The sequence below is a fragment of the Macrotis lagotis genome, chromosome 1 (assembly GCF_037893015.1).
Source record: "Macrotis lagotis isolate mMagLag1 chromosome 1, bilby.v1.9.chrom.fasta, whole genome shotgun sequence".
NCBI classification, from domain to species: Eukaryota; Metazoa; Chordata; class Mammalia; order Peramelemorphia; family Peramelidae; genus Macrotis; species Macrotis lagotis.
In genome coordinates this window covers 730,162,548-730,184,334 of record NC_133658.1, presented here as the reverse complement: position 1 = coordinate 730,184,334, position 21,787 = coordinate 730,162,548, and the positions used below count along the sequence as shown (strand labels likewise).

Sequence of the window (21,787 nt, the reverse complement as noted above, 5' to 3'; positions counted from 1 at the left end):
TTGGAGACAATTTCTAAATTACCAAATCTCATTAGAATAATGGTGCTTCTTATCTATATCAGTGCCATTGACTGCCAGTAATTATGTAAGCAAGTAACAAGCTGTGGTGGGCTGGGGAGGGGGGATACCTCAGTACAAGTAGACTCAAGGTAAACCAACATCACCTAATGACCACCTCAACTTTATATTACTTCATTTGATATTATCATGGTCATTTCCAAAAGGAGAGACCTGGTATTCAGATCCAGTATCCCCCCCCCCCCCAGTTGCTCCCAGCCTGGATTGATGATGGAATATGTAGCAAACTATCAAGTTTCTTACCAGTTTCCGTTTCCTTTGTGGCCACAATCTAATTTGTTGAATAAGTTGGCTGGGATTCTAGGTACAGTCCCATGGAAATGTTTCTTTTCTAAGTGAAACTCATGAACTTGTATGTAGTTCAAGCTCATAACCTTGGCCTCATTAGCAACTGAGATAAGTGGCCTTGGTTATAAAATACAAATAACCCATAAGAAAAACCCACTAGAAATTCATTTGTTTTAGAGAAACTTACTGAATGAATATCTTTTAAAAACATTTTATTATGAAATATAGGAAGTGGGACATCTCTAATAAATCAAGTTTCTTCCTAAATATAGCAGAGGATAGAAATAGCAATGGAGCTTTAGAAACCTTGGTACACAGAAATAGAGAATATTCCAGGATTCAGCAGCCTCAAAGAGGGAACAAGAAAATAAAAGAAGTTTAACATAATAAAGGGAAGTCTACAGAATGAAGTCCTAGGACTTTCACCTACCTATCAACATCCACACAGCAAATCGGAGCCAAGTACCACCATCCAGCTGCATCATAAGATACACATTCACAAAAATGCTTAAAATAGGAAGTAATGGCAAGAAGGGGACCTGCAAAGAAACAAGGTTAAGTTAAAGAACACTGATGCAGGACCTAAAGACACCCAAATTCCTCCCAAGGGGGATTACTATTAAGGGAAGAATCTAGAACTATGAATAGGAAAAATGCTTATTCTACAGGGGCAAAATTCTACAAGTGTGGGGAGCCACTCAATCTTTGGCCCTCAGTCTTAATATTAATACTGGGTCCTAATTTCCACATCTGTGAAAGTTTTAATGTAAGAAAAAGACTCCTAGTGATTAAATCTATCCAATATTGGACTGTACTGCCTAGCTAGGGGCTGGGTTCCCCTCAACAGTTTTCAAGCAAAGGCTAAATGATTATGAGGGTCTTTTGAAGAAGGGATATTTATTTTAAGTAGATGGTCTCTGAGGTCTTTTCCAGCTCTAATTATCTATGGTCCTATGGGTGATAATGAGCTCAGCCTCCTCCTAGGAGATCCCTACAGAGCTACTGCCCTACTGTCTCTCTACTAATAATAGGCTTAGGGCTCATTGGCAACAAGTTCATACATTAATGAATGAAGGAGAAAGCATTAATTTCTATAATTTGTCTTCTATTCCATGTTTGCTCTATTCCAGCCAATGGAAGTGCTGGGGATACATATTTTTTTTAAAAAAAGATAAAATTCTTGTCTTCATAGAACTTACATTCTAATAGGAAAGAGATGACCAGTAAAGGGAATTCTGTGGGAAAGGGTAAGAGGATGTAAAAGGTAAAAGAGAAGGGGTACATATGGAAGCAGGCAGATGGTGAGACAGCCTAGATGAGAGGATGGGTGGAATCATGGGAAGCAGAAAGATGGCCTGGTGTCTAGAGCCAGCCAGCAGATATAGTTGTCTAGGTGGGCTGGTTCACACACATACAGTCCCCAATCTCAAAACTGTCATTGACCCTGAAAAAATGGCAGGCAGAGTTGAAAATACTCCTAAGAAAGTGCACAGAGCAGAGGATATAATACAATATTGTGGTCTTATCAAAATGGTATGACCCATATTCACTAATGTTCAAACATACTTCCTGCAGAACATACCTGGAAACAGGTGCTTACCTTAAATGAGAGTTTGGTTTTGCTCTCCGGCTGTCTCCAAATGAGGATGGTGATGACCAGGCAGAGGAAAACTGACCCTACAAGGACAGCAATCACCCATGGGGTTCTCTGCTCTAATTCCTTTTTAGCAAGGACAGTGACAATGCAGAAGACGATAATATGAATCCCTGAAGAGAACAAAATGGGAAACAGGTACTTAACAATTTGTTCAGAGACTAGTATCAGATATTCTCAATTTTCGCTCAGAAGAAATGCTTATTTTCAGTGGGCAAGGCATCCTTTTTTTTTATTTTGTTCTCTTAATATAACTTAAAATATTGCATCAATCCATAATCACCTTAGGCAAAGAGTAAGGTGCCTTCTTATCACCCCTCAGATTTGCAAGAAACTATTAAGATGCCAAAAGGTAGGTCAAAGTGCTTATAAAGCTTACTGAAATGCAGTATGATGCAGTGGGAAAGAGACTCAAAGGTCAGAAAATTAAGTTCCCAGTCTGACTCTTGGTAGTTGGGTGAACATGTGCAAGGCAAGGTACTTCAACCATCTGAGCCTCAATTTCCTGGAAAATCCCACAATATCCACCCCACAGGAAAGGCTCATTGAAAACCTGGAAAAACAAATTATCATTATCGCCTATTATTTAACAACAGGTGCCTTATGTAAAGAAATTACCGATAAGGCTAGTTGAGACATTCACAATAAATCCAGAGAGTTTAGAAGGCTCTGAGTTCTGTGGACATAATATGGCTTTTAGAGAACATTTTTCCATTTCTGGCAAAAATCCTGTTTGCGAGTCACTAGTGCTCACTGCTTCATTCTGATCCACAAGATCTAGTTCTTCTGTTGTTCTGGCCATCTGGTATACTAAGTTAGGTTGTTCTGGTTGGTACCTAACAAAAGAATAACATTGTTACTGTCATGATTTTCTTTCTGTGGTTAAGTCAAAGGGGAAAAATTAGTTTCAATTCTTTTACTCCCAAAATTCTATTAAATATACAATCATTAAAGCTGTATATACTTGAAATCAGTCTGATGAGACATAATATTGAAGATACTGTATCTTCTAACCAATACTACAAAGATGATATATAAAAATTTGCATACTCTAACAATTTGGAGAGAAACTAATCATTTACAGTAATAAGTAGGAGATCCTTTGTTAACAAAACAAGGAACAGTGTTAAGTTACTAAATTACAAAATAAGAAATACAAATTACAACAATATATGAAATTTAAAAAGCTTCTATTTAGGACACACAAAATTAATACTTCTAGAATAAAAGAAGTTGTTGGAGGGAAAAAAATCTTTAAATCAAATTTCTCTAAGGGTTTGGTATCTAAGATCTATAAAAAATAAATATATAATACTAATAGAGGCAGCTAGATGGCACAAAGGAGAAAATACTGGGCCTGAAGTCAGAAGATCTGAGTTCAAATTCGACCTCAAACACTTAGGAGCTGTGTGATTCTTGGGCAAGTCACTTAACCTCTCTTTGCCTCCATTTCCTCAACTATAAAACAGAGATATTAATAGCACCAACATCCAAAGTTGTGAGGATCAAATAAAAATATTAATTGTAAAGCATCTTATATAGGCATTTAATGTTACTATTACCATTGTTATCATTAAAATACAAAGGATATGAGCAAACTGTTCAAAAAGAATTGCAGAATATTGTACAATCACAGGATAGAATAATCCAAATCACTAAGAGAATTTTACATCAAAACAACCCCAAAGTTTTCACCTCACTTACTGCAAAGTGGCAAAAATGATATATAAAGAATAGCAATAATCAACACTGTGCTGATAGGCACAGTAAGGCATTGTCAGAGCTGTGAAATGACACAAGCACTTTGGAAAGCAATATGGAATTACACACGATGACTAAGATGTTCTCTGAACCAGAAACTACATTCCTGGGTTCCATTACTCCAAGAAATCCATTGATGACAAAGTTCCCAGGAATATCAAATTATTTATAGCAGCACTTTTTTGTCAAAGCAAAAAAAAATGAATTACAAACCAATTGATTGAGAAATTACTAAATAAACTATGGTACATTAATGTAATAGAATATGACTGTGATGTAAGAAATGGTGTATGAGATAAAAATGAAGACGCACAGAAAGATCAAAATGTACTGATCCAGGGCGGCTAGGTGGTGCAATGGATAGAGCACTGGCCCTGGAGTCAGGAGTACCCGAGTTCAAATCCGGCCTCAGACACTTAAGAATTACCTAGCTGTGTGGCCTTGGGCAAGCCACTTAACCCCACTGCCTTGCAAAAAAAAAAAAAAAAAAGTACTGATCCAAAATGAAGTAAAGCAGAGCCAAGAAAATGACATATACATTAATGATAACAATGTTGATGGAAAGAATAAGCATACCAAAAATATTAAAAGTGAATGTAGTAAAACTGTAAAAATCAAGCATGATTTTAATGAAGAATATGAGAGGACACACCTTTTTGGAAGTTAAAGATCCCTAGGTTCTGCACATTGACCATGTTTTCAGACCTCTTCAATATATTGATAAATTGTGCTGATTTTTCCTTTTTTTTTTTACCCAGTCTATGAAACTTTTGTCCATGCCTACTAAGCTTCCCTTGGTGTTCCACTCAAAATTCTGAAGGCCTTTTTTTCTTGACATCAAGAGAATAGCAGCGGAGTACATGATCAACTAGCCATCATTCTTGCCACATGAGTGAAATTATTATTTACCTGTCATGAGTTTTTGTCACTATCTAATTTCCAATTATTGGAATGTTCACCCTTTTTGTAAAGCAACTGACACATAGTAAGGAATTTAATAAATGTTACTATTATCATTTGTTCCACAAGAGACAGCTAGGGATCAGTACATAATAAAGAGGAAAAAAAAAATTCATACCTCAAGACCAATACACAGGCTGCCACCAAAGAATATGCTAAGAGAGTTCCAATGGACATTAAGTCAACCAGATCTTTCAGGTCAAAAAGGAAGGCCATCACAGCTAGAAAAGAAACCAAAACCTGATGAAGTCAGAGATATGGGATATTAAGTTACCACCTAGCTATATATCACAAAGACCTAATTTCCTACTCAAAAGAACTCAAATAGGACAGAATATATAACATTCAAAAAGATCAAAAACTGTATTAATAAACTGCCAAACAAAAAAAGTAAATCAAAGTTCAGGACAATCACTAGGGATGATTTTTTACCTGAGGAAAATCTAAAGTTATACAGTACCATCAATAATTTCTTTAAAGGTATCCTTTCATCCAATTCTTCAACTGCAAAAGATATTTGATAAAAATTCTATGTGCTCCATTAAGGTAGATATCCTTAAGTTAAAAGGGGAAACTGAGGAAAGTCCCTCAGTATGCTGAGTGAATCCTTCCTCTTGTGGTTAAAAAAAGAGTCAAGGACAAGAGTTCTAAATGATGGGTAAAGATGATTAATGGGATCACAGATCTACCTGAAGATAAGGATATAGTTCCTAGAAACACTGGAACTAAAGGAACCAAATTAAATTCCATGTACATTCCAAGATGAAATTCTCAGCAAGGTCTTTAAGAAGACTGGGCTCAGGGGCGTCTAGGTGGCACAGTGGATAGAGCGCTGGCCCTGGAGTCAGGAGGACCTGAGTTCAAATCCAGTCTCAGACACTTAATAATTACCTAGCTGTGTGGCCATGGGCAAGTCACTTAACCCCATTGCCTTGAAGAGAAAAAAAAAAGACTGGGTTCATAAGAATACTCAAATAGACCTATCATCTCTATCAATCTGGATATTCCTGATCAAACACATCAAAACCTATCCATGCCTGACCATCTTCTGCAACTCTTGTCTATGTCCTCTAATATTTACTGTGGTCAATGTTCCTTACAGGGGTACAACCCAATCTCAATTTCCCCTGATTTCCTGAGGATTCTAATGAAGCTCTAGGGTGATCATACCCCTAACATCTCCTGAAATCCTTTGTTGTTCATATAGTGCAGCCTAGTTATATCCAGCATCTATCTCTGCATGATATATACATTTTTAATTCTTGGGACTCTTGTGTTTAATGTCTCCTAAACATACAACAATGTTGACAGAATATTGATAATATAGCAGCCCAAATGAAGTCATATTTCTAATAGAGCCTATCAATTTTATAAATGTTTAAAGGAATGCAGTTATTTGAAATATTTTGTGCTCTTTATTAATTAATCAAAAATAGTGAAGAAAATTGTAACTCAGTAAAAGACCTTCACAATCTCCCAGTTCAAAAATTCATTTTATAGATAAGGAAACAGACCCAGTGAAATTAAATGACTTGTTAACGACATGCAACTACTTAAAAGACAAGAGACAGAAGTAGAAATTAGGATTAGTGACTCTCCCTAAGACCTAGTACCAGTAGCATCAAAATACAAATGGTCTTCTCTGCTAATAAAACTATCACCAAGTTAAACATACCATATAAATGCTTAAATTCCTACTCTAGGATCTAGAAACTCCCAAGAAACTTTTCCCTTATTTCCCTCTCCAAAAGAAAGAAATTAAGCTGATCCAAAAATTAGTGCATGGTCAAATTAAGTACTCTCCAAATTAAGCAAAATAGCCATGTCTCTTCCTCTCCAAAAGAAAGAAATTAAGCTGATCCAAAAATTAGTGCATGGTCAAATTAAGTACTCTCCAAATTAAGCAAAATAGCCATGTCTCTTCCTCCATTTCCTCATCATCAAACAATTCTTTAACTTAATTGGTAGGTTTCTTAATGTTTCTGGCTATCTTGCCCATATTTGTACCTACCCATTAATAAAGGAATTAAAAAGAAAAAATTCAAGCTGTTAACTGCATCATAGATAACTAAGTAATAAACATGCCAATACTGACAATATTTTGTAAATAATTCAGTTGTTTGAGGATTTTATGGTGCTCATTGGTAAGGACTCAACCTGCCCCAACAACTGTAGGCATTATCACTTTCAAATTTTGTAGAAAACTAACATGAGAATTCCAGATTTCTTATCTCCTTGTATCTGTCAAGTTTTCTTCCTGTTTTGACTTAAACATATTCTTCTTAAGGGGGGGGTCTTAAATGCCTTACAAGTTCTAAGCCAAGATAACTTCAAACATAATATTTGCTAATCTAAGATGACCTCTTACTAAACATATCCCCAGGGATATACTTGGCAACTATTACAAAATAACAATTCCAAAGGGGAAATATCCTTTTCCTCAGTGAGTTCATAGTCTATAATATACATCAACCAAATGTCTGGTTTATACAGTTTAAAAGAAAATCATCTGGTCAAAAGATCAACATAGAATCAACTGACTAAGGGTAGAGCTGAATGGTTTCAGAGAAAGAAAATGTATTTTGAGTTTTCCTGAATGAATAATGAAAAGAATACATCAATAATCTGATGAATCTCACAAAATAAAGATTCTTTCTGTGGACTTGGTTTCAACTGTAAGAACATAGCTGTCTCACCATGAAGTACAAGAAGTTTCTTTTGAAAATTATCACATCATTACCCTCTTGTAGATCTTTTTCTAATTCTTACCAGCAATAGCACCAGAAGTTATTGTTGCTATAATTGGAGTTTTGGTCTTTAAACTGATTCTGGCTAAAAATTTAAACAGTAGTCCATCTTCAGCCATTGCATAAATGACTCGAGGCATGGGAAACATGGAACCTAAAAGACTAGATATTAAGGAGGGGGGAAAAAAGCAAAATTCATCAGGCTATAATTATAGTAAGCTCATCAAGAATAAAGCAATAGTAATACAAACAAAGGAACAGAACATAGTTGATAATGGATCCATTTCCCTCCCACCATCTGTTAACCTCAGGCATGAGACTCTTTTTTAAGAATGGGTCAAAGAGAAAAATTATCAATACTCCAATATTTCAACTCCATGATTCCTTCTGAGGTACACTGCAACATTTCTCAAAATGGACTTGAATACTTTGACCATAACAACTTTTGGCTACTAATGAACATCTCCAAATGTAACTAGGCTGTCTCTTAACTAACAGACCCATTTCAAAGTCAGTCTTTCTCATTTCATAATATCTAATTGAACACTGCATTCTGTTCATACAACCTTCAAGAATGGAGTCTAACAAAAAGTAAATACATAGCACTCACTTTTGAATACTTGGAATAATCTAACATAGACAAGGATTATATCTAGATGCAATTTTCACTTAAAAGTTTTTAAAATCCTTTTTAAATAAGTCAAAATTCACCTGGTAGAAAGAGCACAGAGAGAGCCAACAGCTACAGCATATTTTGCTCCTTCCCAACCCACATGCTTAAATGCATCAGGCAATGGACTATTAACATCTAGGCAAAAGTAAGGCATCATGAGCGTAAGAGCAGCTGATACTCCAAAGTAAGCCACAAAGCAGATCAAGAGGGATGCAACAATTCCTACAGGTATAGCTTTTTGGGGATTCTTTACTTCTTCACCTGTTAAAAAAAAAAAAAACAAAGAAAGAACTATGCCACAAAGAAGGATAACATAGCCCCAAAGTATAAAAGTTTTAACAACTTAACCTTCAAATGTAAATTTGAAAAATGAACTAAATAATAATAATTCACATTTGTAGACTGCTTTTAATGGTTCACAAACTTTATTGGTATTAGTCAAATTTTTAAGATGAGTATACTGAGGCTCAGAAAGGGACTAAGAAAGCATCACTCTCCTGATCACCACTGCCCATATTGATTAACTCTTGTACTTGTTAGCAGATTTTTGTTGTTGTTCAATAGTCTCAGCCATGTCTGACTCTTCATGGACCCATTTAGGTTTTTCTTGGCAAAGATATTAATGCAATTTGCCATTTCCTTCTCCAGCTCATTTCACAGATGAGGAAACAGGGTTAGATGATTTGCCCAGGGTCATATAGCTGGTAAATATCTCAGGCCAGATCTGGTCATATAGCTGGTAAATATCTCAGGCCAGATCTGAACTCAAATCCTCCTGATTTCAGGAACAGAACTCTAACCACTGACCAAATGATTTATAATACCTCTATAGCTCTGATATTTTATGATTCTTTCTTGGCAATGTACTCTACATATTTCTACCACTTTACACACTTCTTCATTTCCATTTCCTTAAATGCTGGGATAAGAAAGCACTTTCTTCTCCCTCCCACTAAAAGATCCCTGGCTTATTCTGAGGTATACAAATCTCTTCCAAGAAGATTGTATGGTTTCAATAAGCAACTCTATACATTAATTCCCAAATCCAACAGCTCTAACTCTGACCTTTTCTATGAGCTTTATTCCCACATTTCCAATTGCTTGCTTAAACTCTCCAGTCAAGAACTAACTTGGCCCAATTCTGCATTGCTTCTGAGATCAGATGTATCCAGGATAGTATGGCCATAACTCACCCCTAGTAAACAAGCTCAGATAAGGAAAATTAAATAAATGACCAGTAAGTAACTGAATTCTAGCTCATCTGACTTGTCTTCCTAAAACACTTTTTTTTATAGAAGAGTAGAACACTGACCCTGGAGTCAGAAGGACCTGAGTTAAAATCTGACCTCAGACACTTAATAATTTTCTAGGTGTATGACCTTGGGCAAGTCACTTAACCCCACTCCCTTGCAAAAACAAACAAAAAGTAACTAGCACATAGTAGATACTTAGTAAAGATGATCATTTCCTTCCTTTCCTCCACAAAGATCCAATTTCATTTTTCATGAAGTCTCTGATCATGCCCAATCTCTCTTTTGGACTACCATGGGACCTTCTTGTCTACAATGCTGACCTGGCAGTTAAATGGCATCCTATTAGACTGATTCCCACTTTTTTTTTTTGCATTTTATGGCACCACAGTGCTTTTTATGGGGGTAGATACTCAATGTTTGTTGATGATTTGGGAGCAGGTCAATCCAGGCCCCTGAATAATCATTAGTTGACCTTTCATGTTATTTGAAGTTTATTAAATGATTCAATTTCTATTTAATGAGTATAAGGTTTATTATTTGAGAATGAGAATATTAAGACTTTTAGTTCCAGTAATAAGGTATTTTTTTCTGAAATTTGGGGACAAATGATGAGAAGAAATATAAAATCTTGAATAGCATGATGTAGCTTCCACACCTGTAGTGAGTAAGCAATTTAGGACAGGAAAGGAAAGTGTTATAAGCTTTAACAGAGTAAAGTTTTATGTAACTGGTTATACTTCCATTGAATCATATCTAAGGACTTGAAACTATATGATTGACTTTCAAAATCATTGATTCTGCTAGTAATTTTCTTTTTATCATTTGAACTGGAAATCAAACAAATAGCAAGTTGCAACACTAGAATCTATTAAGATGCATGGTAAGAGTTTTAAGCATATTAAATGAAAGACAAATTATGATTCAGATATACAATTAACTGAGGAATAAGTCAGAAGTCCTAACAATCATCAGTTCCCAAAATAGCCCATGGCCAGAGTGTCCAAACCCATATGCTTACCTGTGGTTGCAATGCAGTCAAATCCTACAAAAGCATAAAAGCAGGTAGCTGCACCTGACAGGACGCCACCCAATCCAAAAGGCATAAAACCACCAGAACCAATGGAGCTGTCACTTACTGTTTCACTGGGGAGGGAAAAACACAAATATTACTTAAGTTCCAATCTACATGTTTCAACTACTATAAAAGCAACAATCCAGAATAGTTATTAAGCTCATTGCCAGATACAGGGATTTCATAATTCCTAAATAATATAATAATAATAATAACAACAACAACAATAATATGTAACATTTCTTAAAAAAATTTAAATTGGTGAGGCCTGATCCCAAGTCTTCTGGTTGCATGTTCAAGATACTGTGCCATGCTATTTGTCACTTGACAGAGAAAGCAAGGGCTCTGTGGTCAAATCACAACATAAAGGAAAGAAGGAGGATACCTATACTCACAGATGACTGTTCCATCCCCATAGCTCTTTCCCATTACACTTGGTAAAGGAAATTTACATCTCTCACTCTAGAGCTAGTGGTATATTCTGATTTCTGGGAGCAGACCAGTCCTCCTAACTGCAGCCAACCCCCCACCCCCACCCTAAATCTCCTTTAAGGACAGTCAGTGAATCTAAAGTATAGCCATATGCAATTTTTTTTTTAGATTTTTGCAAGTAATGGGGTGAAGTGGCTTGCCCAAGGTCACAGAGCTAGGTAATTATGAAGTGTCTGAGGCCGTATTTGAACTCAAGTGCTCCTGACTCCAGGGTTTGTGCTCTATCCACTGCGCCACCTAGCTGCCCCTTAGCCACATGTATTTTGACTAGCACAACTTCTGGATTTAAAATGGGTGTTCAATTCAGTCCAGAATTCAATTTCTTTTCTGCTTTTGTCTTGTCCAGGGAGGACTCCAGCTTTTAAGAGATGATATTCTATAATCCTCCTATTTTTATCTGACCTCTCTGGTTTGCTTGAGACATAGCCAGTAGCCAATAATTCTTCACCTACTTTTGCTCCAAGCTGGTACTGGGTAAGTCTTTTCAGAAATCTTGGAGCTTTCATTTCACTATGAAGTCATCTAGTGTGACTCGGGTCCTTTGGCTATCCAAAAGTAGACTAATTTTGTTTTGGGGTGGGAATGTAAGGTTATTTTTTTTAATTTTGCTTTACAATGCTTCAAATAAACACCTTCATCTGTTTCTATCCTATAGCCTTATTAGATACAAGTCAAATAGTTTGTCAACCACTTTCCCCAGACATTTTATTACCATTTCAGTTAGTTGATCACTAGTCAACAAGCATTCATTAAAGTACTAAATTAAGTGCTGAGGATAAAAAGAAAGGCAAAAATTTGATTCTCTAGAAATCATTCTACCCTGCATTAGTTTTCTCATCTGTAAAGGAGCTAGAGAAGGAAATGGCAAATCACTATGGGTAGCCAGATGGTTGACTATAACTAAAAGATAGTGGGAAAGGAAGAAAGAGCTCCAAGAATATGTTTGATATGTAAGTCAGGAAGGGGCTCTTTGGGTCAATTAAGGTTCTAGAAAATTCCAAGAGAACTCCAAATGGGGTCATGAAGAGTCAGACAAAAACTACTGAATAGGTTACTGTCATAGGACAAAGAGTCTTTAATTACATAATACAATGCTATTAACATGTTTAAAGTCATAACCACCTAATTTCATGAACCTTACTTCTAATAGGACTAATAAACTGGTTTAAAAAATTTCTCTGTATTAGGCTTTGCCAATAGTATCTAAATTGCTCCTTTGATTTTTTTTTTTTGGGGGGGGAGATAACATGAACAGTAGTTTTTTTAAAATAGCTTTTGAGGTACTAGAGCTTGGGGTCAAACTTTACCAATTTAAGTATGTTTCTATAGTTCAATTTAAACTTTTATGAACCACTGGTCATATGTATTTTAAACTTAAATACACGACAGGGTAAGAACTAAAATGTGCTGTTTTCCTGCAGAGGAAACCACTTCATTAAAAATTGACCTTGCCTAGGATTATGACTAAAATAACTATATGTTAAAACAACTAGATTATGGCAATAGTTTATGTATGAAGTAAAATGATGGTGGAAATTGAAAGAAGGTAGAGTAGATGCAAGAGATAATGACCAAATTTGGCAACAGGTTGAATTTGGGAGCCAAGGAAGAATGAGTATCATGAGATACTCGGGACCAGAGAATAAGTAAGCAAGACCACACAGCAGGGGGTAGCTAGTTCTTCAGCCAACATATACACAACTCCTGATACCCAAAAGCCAAGCTTCAACTGCATTAACACACCCTTGGTGTGCACAAAAAGCTAAGGAATGCACACCCTGGAGTGTTGGATTCCATTAAACTTATGATAAAAACAAATATAAGACAGCTAAACATTTAAAAAGAAATCAAATGTGGGATTTAGCCAGGCTTTAACTCAGGAGTGACAACATGGGATGACAAAAGGAAGGCTTAAAAAAAAAAGACTTAAAAAATCAAGAGTCATTTCTGCCAAGTCTCCTTCTAAAAGGAAGCTTTCAATCTCAAATAGATACAGAATTGATGAGAATAAAAGAAAATATGTTAACAAAGGTGCTTTGTACTCCAATGTTCCCATAATTGCCAAGTCAGGCAGAGGACATAAGAGCTGCAAGGATGCTCAGCAATCCCACACTTCCTTTCTTCCACCAAGCAAATTAAGGATTGCTATTGATTTATTTGATATGAATTCTTTCCAGGAGTAAGAAACAAAGAACAATTCTATAACTTTTATCTTCAATGTAAAGAAAAGAACAAGTACACTAAAAACATTAAATGAGGATAAAGAAAAAAAAGGTTCAAAGACAATAGAGCTATAAGTTCCAAGATGGCACCATCTTGGATGCAAGGTTCTTGTAGATCTGGCAGAACTCAGAATGTTTTTTTAAATAAATAAAAATAAAATACATAGGATTACAAAGGAAAGCAGCTATATTGAAACAGTTATCAAAATATGAAAAAACAAAACAAAACAAGATTAAGAATCCTGCTAGATAAACTGCAGTTACGAGGAAGATCAAAGTGTGGGAAAGGGCTAGGCACAGGAAATTAACACCAAGCCTGGAAGCTGAAGCAAAAAGAATTTCATTAGACTGCACTCTAGGTGGTCAGGTAGTTGGACTATAACTAAAAGAAAGGGGGAAAGGAAGAAAGAGCTCCAAGAATGTGTTTGATATGTAAGTCAGGAAAGGGCTCTGAGGGTCAGTTAAGGTTGTAGGAAATCTGCGTTTCTTTCTCCTGCCTGCCCCCACCACCAGAAGTTAACATGAACCAATATTTATGCAATCTCTCTCACCCAATAATTCTGTGTCTTAAGGAAATGATGCTGTGCCAGTAGGAGAAATCTAGCTTACTGTTACATTCCCCTCCCCCCCTCCCCCAAGAAAGGCTATCACTCTAAAAGAAGATTGGCTCAACAAGTAACACGAAAAGTTATCTTATGAGTCTCAACATCATAGGGTCAAATGCTTATAAGAGTTCATAACCTGGGATATGTGTATTTACTTTTTCGTTTAGTTCAGTTTTTTTTTTTAATCCCAGAAATCCTGTTTAGTCTAAGAAGGAAAAAAAACACATTAAGTTTGAAGAAAAAATGCTATCCTCAAGAAACAGATACCTTGTTTACTTTCTGGATGGGAATTTTCCTTGACTTTATGGATCCCCTAGGGAATCTAGTAAAATCTATTCTCATAATGTTTTTAAATGCAAAAACAAAATATGTAGAATTAAAAAGGAAACCAATTATAATGATAGTTATCAAAAGAGTTTTTAAAACTCAAGCCCACAGACCCCAGCTATATTGATAATGTTGAAAGCAAGAGGTTAAAAAAAAGGACCATGCCCCAAAGAAGCTTATATTCAGTATCAACTCTATTTCTGTTTTGTGGGGTTCATTCATCTGCACTCTGCTAAAGATTTTCCCTCAAGGGGAAAGAGAAAAACTAATTTAATAAGTAAAATTTGGTTTCTTTCACCCTTAAGGGTTTTCCCCAAGAATGGCCTGTTGCCATCCTGCCTGCATCAAACAGTTCCAGAAGCCCTCAAGAGATGTTGGGGTGACGTATTTTCCATCCCTGGTTCCCTGGTTAATACTGATCTATTTCTAAATTTCATTGAAATTGATAGCACCAGAATTGAAAAATTGATAGCATCAGTCCTTCCCTCTTTCTCTTATTCAAAGATGCAGGATCAGCATTGATACATAATTCAAAGCCTGCTTATCTCATATTCTTCCCCCCCCTTAATTGACAACCACAGCATCAATCAATCAATAAATCAATCAATCAACAAGCATTTATTAAACCATATGTGAGGTAAGGGGCTAAGCTCTATAGATACAAAAAAAAAGGCAAATGTAGTCCCTGCCCTCAAGGAGTTCATATTCTAATGAGAAAGAGAACATACAAATCAGTTGTTAAAAACAAGATAAAACACAAGTAGATGGAAGATAAACTTAGAAGGAAAAGGTTAAACCGCTAGAGAAACAGAAAGAGAAGAAGAGCAGAAATGGGGGTAAGTCACTTTTAAAAAGTCACTTGAAAAATGACTTTCACGAAGTAGTGAAATGAGAGGAAAGAACTTTCCAGACATGTGGGACATGGAATGTCACAGAATAGCAAAAAAGAGATCAGAAAGTATGTCTCTCCCAGATCATGGACAAAAAATAAGGGGCTAAGGGTGTGGAACATTGTCAGAATCCACTGATACAGTTTTGCTGGATCCCACCCCACCCCCACATGCCTTTGTTTTACTGTTGCAAAGGATAGCTGGGGAGGAGTGAAGAGGGAAATAACCTATTCAGAAAGGAATATAAAGTAAAAAGAAATGGAGAAAAGTGTGTAGACTGCAAAAAAACAACAACAGCAGATTGATAAATGCAGTCATGCTATCGTAGCAATTTCTTATTCCATGGATAGCTAGAAATATTCTCTCATTGAGAGTGAGGGGAAAAAAAGCTCTGTATTTGTAGCAACATCAATAAAACACAAACTTCATTCTACATCCAACTCTGTTCTGAAGCTTCTGTAATTCGCTTGATTTCAGCTAATACAAGATTGTTAAACAATTGAGGGCGACACTAAATACTTAGGAAATAGATCTATTATACGATAAAGAAAAATATGTAAGATAGTGTTGATAAAATTTGAAAACATGATATACTAAAACTATCTTTAAAAAAAGTAGTTTCGGGGACAGCTAAGTGACACACAGTGGATAGAGCACCAGCCCTGGAGTCAGGAGTACCTGGGTTCAAATCCGGTCTCAGACACTTAATAATTGCCTAGCTGTGTGGCCTTGGGCAAGCCACTTAACCCCATTTGCCTTGCAAAAAAAAAAAAACTAAAAAAAAATGAGGACCCCTCTAGATATCACAGAAATTCCATAGTTTGAAAAATGGCCTTCCTTGCCCAATTAGCCATCCATCAATGATGGAACATAAAGTGAAGGAATGGTTAATGAAAATGAAATTGTTAGTTGAAATGAATTTTCCTGGGCTGTTGAGGAGGTAGGCAAAGCTCTGATGAATGATAAAAAGATTCACAATTTAAATATTGATAAAGATAAAGGTGGCATCATGCAAACTATGATCCCAAGCTAGCTCCAGGCATTTACGTTTTAACACCTAAAGACATACTAAATAAGGAGCAAGTGCTCTCCCAGACAGTGGATAGAGCAGCAGATCCAGACTCGGGAAGATCTGGGTTCAAATTTGACCTCAGACCCTTACCAAATTGTGTGATCCTGGGGAAGTCACTTAACCCTGTTTGCCTCAATTTACTCACCTGTAAAAGGAGCTGAACAAAAAAATAACAAATAACATCAATATCTTTGCCTAGAAAACCTGAAATGGAGTCATGAAGAGTCAGAGAAGACTGAAACTACTGAATAACAACAAAAATCTGCTGACAAGTACAAAAGTCAAATCGGTATAAGCAAACAGTGATCAGGAGAGATGCTTTGCATTTCACTATGCCCCGAGGATATCAAGTGGAAATATTTACTACAAACTTTTTCATTCTTACTCCATTACTTGAAAGCATACTTCTGATTGGCTTTTCTCCAGCCTGTATTAATATGTGAGAAAATGAAGGGTTACCAATGTGTTTGACGTGAATATTACCAAGGAATGAATGCCCCTTTCTCTGCAGTAGAAGTAGGCCTCAGAAAGATATTATTTGAAAAATGAATCATATTAATTGTGCATTAGTCTTAGTATCATCTTGTTTTTACTAAGGACAGTTATTCCTTTAATTTTAATTAAGCCCTATTACAAATAAGCCTCAGACACATAATAAGATGCTCATCTTTTTATTCAACAGATAATTATTAAGATTCTAAAAAAGGTATGAAAAATGAATAACTTTTTTTAAAGAAAAAATCTAATGTGTGCTATAGAACTTTTAAGAGATTTCTTACTAACTCAGGGAGAAAAGAGAGGGAAGAATGGAAGGAATTTGGAATGCTTTTTTTAAAGATGCTAAAAATTGTTTTTACAGGTAATTGGAGGAAATAAAATATCAACAGACACAGACACACACACACCCCTATCATCTGCAAGGCACTGTCCTAGGTACTCGATGTTATTTTTCCAAAACAAATTATACATCTGTTTAGAACTATTTGAAAATAATGTGTTCCCTAGCTGTGTGGCCTTGGGCAAGCCACTTAACCCCATTTGCCTTGCAAAAAAACCTAAAAGAAAATAATATGTTCCTATCTCAAAATAACATGAAAAATAATAGTTCCTATCTCAAAAAGATGCTCCTTCTCCTTTTGGTCCAGCCATCATAATTAAAAGCTCAAAATGGAGGAAATCTATTATAAAAGTAGGGTATTACCATGTTATGAAATAGAAAAATGTGCTGTAACTGAAGTTAAGATTGAAATAATTAGGGTGGAGATTTAAAAGGAAACAGAGGTCATTTGGTGAACCTACACAATATTAAAATTTAAATGAGGAATTAACTCTCCATATATACGTGTGAATTTACAGTTTTACTGAATAATATACCCAAAACACATTCCAAACATTATTAAAAATACCTTTGTAATACTTCATTATGGAAAAGAATATTGCTAGAACTCACTGCTAGAATGAGATTAAAAAAGAATGTCTCATGTCATGTGATAACATGAATTGTTCTATTAAACACATTACGAGCATAAATTTGACTTGTTTAGAAAATGAGCAGTCTATACATGTGCATACACATCCCAAACTTTACCACTTACTTGTTCAAACAGATACTGATGCTAGAATTCATTATATCTTCTTTGGTAAGTTGCCAGTTTTTTATGGATCCTTTCACAAAGCCTGACACCATGACAAAGCCCAGGACGAGAACATTGATACAAGTGAAAACTTTGTTAACCATAGCTGATTCTTTCACGCCGAAAGTTAAAAGTGCTGGGAAAATGCACAAATAAAACATGATATTTTAAAAAATAGTATTTTCACTATGCAAGCAATATTTTACTTTATAAGTTCCTTAAGAATAGTCATTGTTTCATTCTTTGTATCAGGGTTGATCTAATACTGTGTTTGACATGGAGTATGTACTTTAAATTTTTATTCATTGGTTTTACAGTTTACTACTTTAAAAACAAAACTTTCACTGATTGTCTCAATGAGTCTCTAAAATTAGAAGACTGGGTGGGAGTCTAAATCCTTCCAGCTCTAATCTTCTAATTTTACAGATAAACTCAAGCAAGAGAGAATTTAAGTGACTTGCTCAAGACCATCCAGTTAGCAAATCATCAAAACCAGGTCTCCTGAATCCAATAATCTTTCCATTATTTCACAGTGTGTTTTAGGATTAACCTCCTTTTTAAGGAGGAAGAAACAGATGTCGAATTAGCAAGGATAAGTGATGATAGAGCTAATAAATCACAAGGGCTAAAACTACAATGCAAGTCTTTTAATGATATATGCACCAGGTAAAAGCCAGAGTGTAGGAGAGTAATTAGATATCCTGCACCCCATCTTCCCCCCCCATTGAATTCTGAAGTATTCCCTGACAATGCTTTTTAATTTTTCAAAATTTAATCACCTCTATATAGTTTATTTGCTTTAAATATGCAAAGTAGGAGAGAATGATTCATGTTCAGGTATAATATAATAACTATTATTTTCATTATCATCATCATTATTATAGCCAGCATTTAGTTTTACAAATATCTCGTGTTTAGCCTCACAATAACCCTGAAGAAAATAGTCCTATTCTCCTCCTCGACAACGCTCTCTTCAATGTTGACTCCTTCTTAAATTTACAAGATTAAAATAAAAATCTCTCAAGTTTCAATTTGCTGAGATTTGGGGCTGATCTATTAGCTAAGCCACTGAAAGTAGCCCATGATATATGACTTAGATCTCTTGACAAGCAAAATAATGGCAGATGATTTTTTAAGCCCATCAAAACTTTGTGAACCTTAAATAAGACCTACTTTTGCCTTCTAACATGTGGTTTAGATCTTATAAAAATTTTTATCAATCTCTCCTTTTCACAGGAAAACACACAGAGGAAAATATCCCATGTTGATATTAGAGATGACTAAAGAATTTATATGCCAGACAAACTGTTTTCCAGAAATATTTCTTAATTCTGTGATGAAGGCTAATATTTAGCACAATTCTTTTTAAAGATATGTTTTGAAAGTTGCTGGGCACAAAACAAATATTTCCATTAAATAAACAGACACTCTTGAGCAGGTTCCACAATCCCCCCCATAATGCTCCACATTTTGCTGGCTGGCAAACTCTTATCAATTAGCAAGATCAGCAAGCTTGACAACTTCACTTAAAGAAGCTCTACTAAATAATTTGTATCCTTTTGTGCCATTGAAACCAAAATATTTGCTGAAAAATCTTATTCCACAGATAGACAGCTTCATTTAGAGAACTGGAAGCTGACTTAACCTAGTTGTGTGATCTAGGGCAAGTTACTCAAGCTCTCAAGGTCTCTGCTTACCAGTAAAATTAGGGACTTTGAATACAGAGAGGCATGTACAAATTAATGCTACAGGTATTAAAGAAGCCAGTCTATACTTACAACTAACAAAAAAATCTTTAATGAGTCAGAAACCCAGCCCAAAATAAATAATAATAAATTTGATATTATATACCTGAACATGAATCATTCTCTCCTGCTTTGCATATTTAAAGCAAATAAACTATATAGAGGTGATTAAATTTTGAAAAATTAAAAAAACATTGTCAGGGAATGCTTCAGAATTCAGTGGCGGAGGGGGGGAGATGGGGTGCAGGATATCTAATTACTCTCCTACACTCTGGCTTTTACCTGGTGCATATATCATTAAAAGACTTGCATTGTAGTTTTAGCCCTTGTGATTTATTAGCTCTTGTTTTTGGCTAAGATAATGAAAATATTAGAAGTGCTTATTATATAAATAGCTACTCAAGATTATTTTTTATGTAGTCATTTACCTGTTAGAATGAGAATGATAATTACAGAAAATACATCTGGGTATTCAGCTAATCCAGGAGTATGCAGAGACATATGCATTCGGGAGAAATCTCCCATAGGTTTGCCTATCAGTTCATCAAATGTTGCACTCCAAGCTCTTGCGACACTTGAGGTACCTGTCAAAAGATGTAATCACCAAAGAAGATTCATAGAAAAGAATGCACTAAGATTCATGTCTAAGCATAATGCAGGCAATGCAGCCAATGCTGTGAAATACACCCATTTACATGTCAGACAAGAGCCAGCCAATAGAACACTGAAAGGCAAAAAGTAGATTCCAGCCAATGGTTCTAGGCAATTCTGTGTTCCTGGAATAGCTAGTAGCAGCCTCCACTTCCTGGCTCTGCTGTGTTTGGCATGGAATATGTACTTTAAATTTTTATTCATTGGTTTTATAGTTTACTACTTTAAAAACAAAACTTTCATTGATTGTCTCAATGAGTCTCTAAAATTAAAAGACTGGGAGTCTAAATCCCTTCCAGAATGCCAACTTCACAAATCTCAAACTATCAATATTGATCTCCAGAAAAAAAATAAGAGGGCAAGGTCATTCATCTACAGGTCTCAACCTTTCCTAGGGAGACTGGCTCATCATATTCAGTTTTTCAGAACAATATTCTGAGCATTCTACTCATTGCTTTATTCATAGAAAGGTCAACAACTGTCTAAGATGCTGCTCACCCCACTGAATTAATAAGAGATTCATGGTGGTCCCAGCCAACTCAGGTTTCAAATGGTAGACTTAGAATGTACTGATGAAGTTAGCTACCCAGAGACCCTCCTTATACCATTTCACAATAATGACAAGTACATAAATGGAGGCACCATTGGGTGCCAAATAAATATGGAAATTTCTTTTGTTCTCCCACACCCATCAATAAATTCTTTGTGGTTGTTTTTCCAAAAAAAAAAAGATTATTTAAATTAAAATATTAACCCAGAGCGATCTTCAACTTTCAAAGGTAACTCTGAAGATAAACATAATATGAATAGAAATATGGAAGTGAGAAATATCAGGTTGCTTAACGTTATAAAAATTATGTTAACTATGTATTTCAATATACATTGAACTTATAAAGACCTTGTTATAAATATTATCTTTCAAAGCCATAAACCTAACTTAGTAATATTTCCCACATACACATAAAGAGATCTACAATTTTCCCAAAGCTAGAAGTTCTTTTTATTTTTTTCAGCCTATTGTTTGAACTTTTAAAATTACATTATTGACCTGAAAGTTTTATAATACTGTATTATGAGACAACAATGGCATAGTGGATAGACCCTAGAAGATTCCAGACCCTGGAAGAAACACACACACTTTCTCTGGCTGCGTACTCCTGGGCAAATCATCTAACCTTCTCAGTGCTCGTGGGACTAAACTGCAGAGAAGAGGTTGGTCTGCATTGGTGAATGGAGTTTCCTCACCACAGAATAACCTATATCGATGAAACTACAAGCCCTTTCCTGAACATGCCTCATTTGTTTTTAGTTGCTAAGGCTGAGGGTTTTTTATGTTTGTCAAGAAAGAGCAGACAATTCACAACAAATATTTTTCTTACCACTCCCCATCCAAACCCGCCCCCTAGAAATATAATGGGCCATTTCATATAACTGTGTTTATAAATTATGGCATGTTAAATATATTTATGGCAATAAATTTATGTTTAACTTTTAAAAAATATCCTCCATCACTAATTTTCATTTTAAACTTTTAAGAATAAAGTATGTTTTGGCTATCAACAGAGACTGCAGGCATTGAAGTGAAGTTGAAAAACTCAACCCACTGACCTCTCCACCAGCTGGGCCTTTGTTAAAGCAGTAGCCTCCTCACCCACAGACTGAG

The 21,787-nt window shown here is 35.5% G+C and overlaps 1 protein-coding gene across 8 annotated transcripts in view; it reads right to left on the bottom strand.

Annotated features, from left to right (window-relative positions):
- The window catches only part of SLC7A1 (solute carrier family 7 member 1), a 68,187-nt gene that overhangs the window by 6,815 nt on the left and 39,585 nt on the right, over positions 1-21,787 (bottom strand). For all 8 annotated transcript variants that reach the window (XM_074216135.1, XM_074216133.1, XM_074216130.1 and 5 more), the window contains 9 exons: positions 19,902-20,057; positions 17,690-17,864; positions 10,433-10,557; positions 8,200-8,422; positions 7,511-7,650; positions 4,860-4,962; positions 2,639-2,856; positions 1,967-2,133; positions 797-905 (listed from right to left, as the gene is read on the bottom strand). In XM_074216135.1, the coding sequence (XP_074072236.1) occupies positions 797-905; positions 1,967-2,133; positions 2,639-2,856; positions 4,860-4,962; positions 7,511-7,650; positions 8,200-8,422; positions 10,433-10,557; positions 17,690-17,864; positions 19,902-20,057 (1,416 nt within the window). The remainder of the gene's footprint in view (positions 1-796; positions 906-1,966; positions 2,134-2,638; positions 2,857-4,859; positions 4,963-7,510; positions 7,651-8,199; positions 8,423-10,432; positions 10,558-17,689; positions 17,865-19,901; positions 20,058-21,787) is intronic.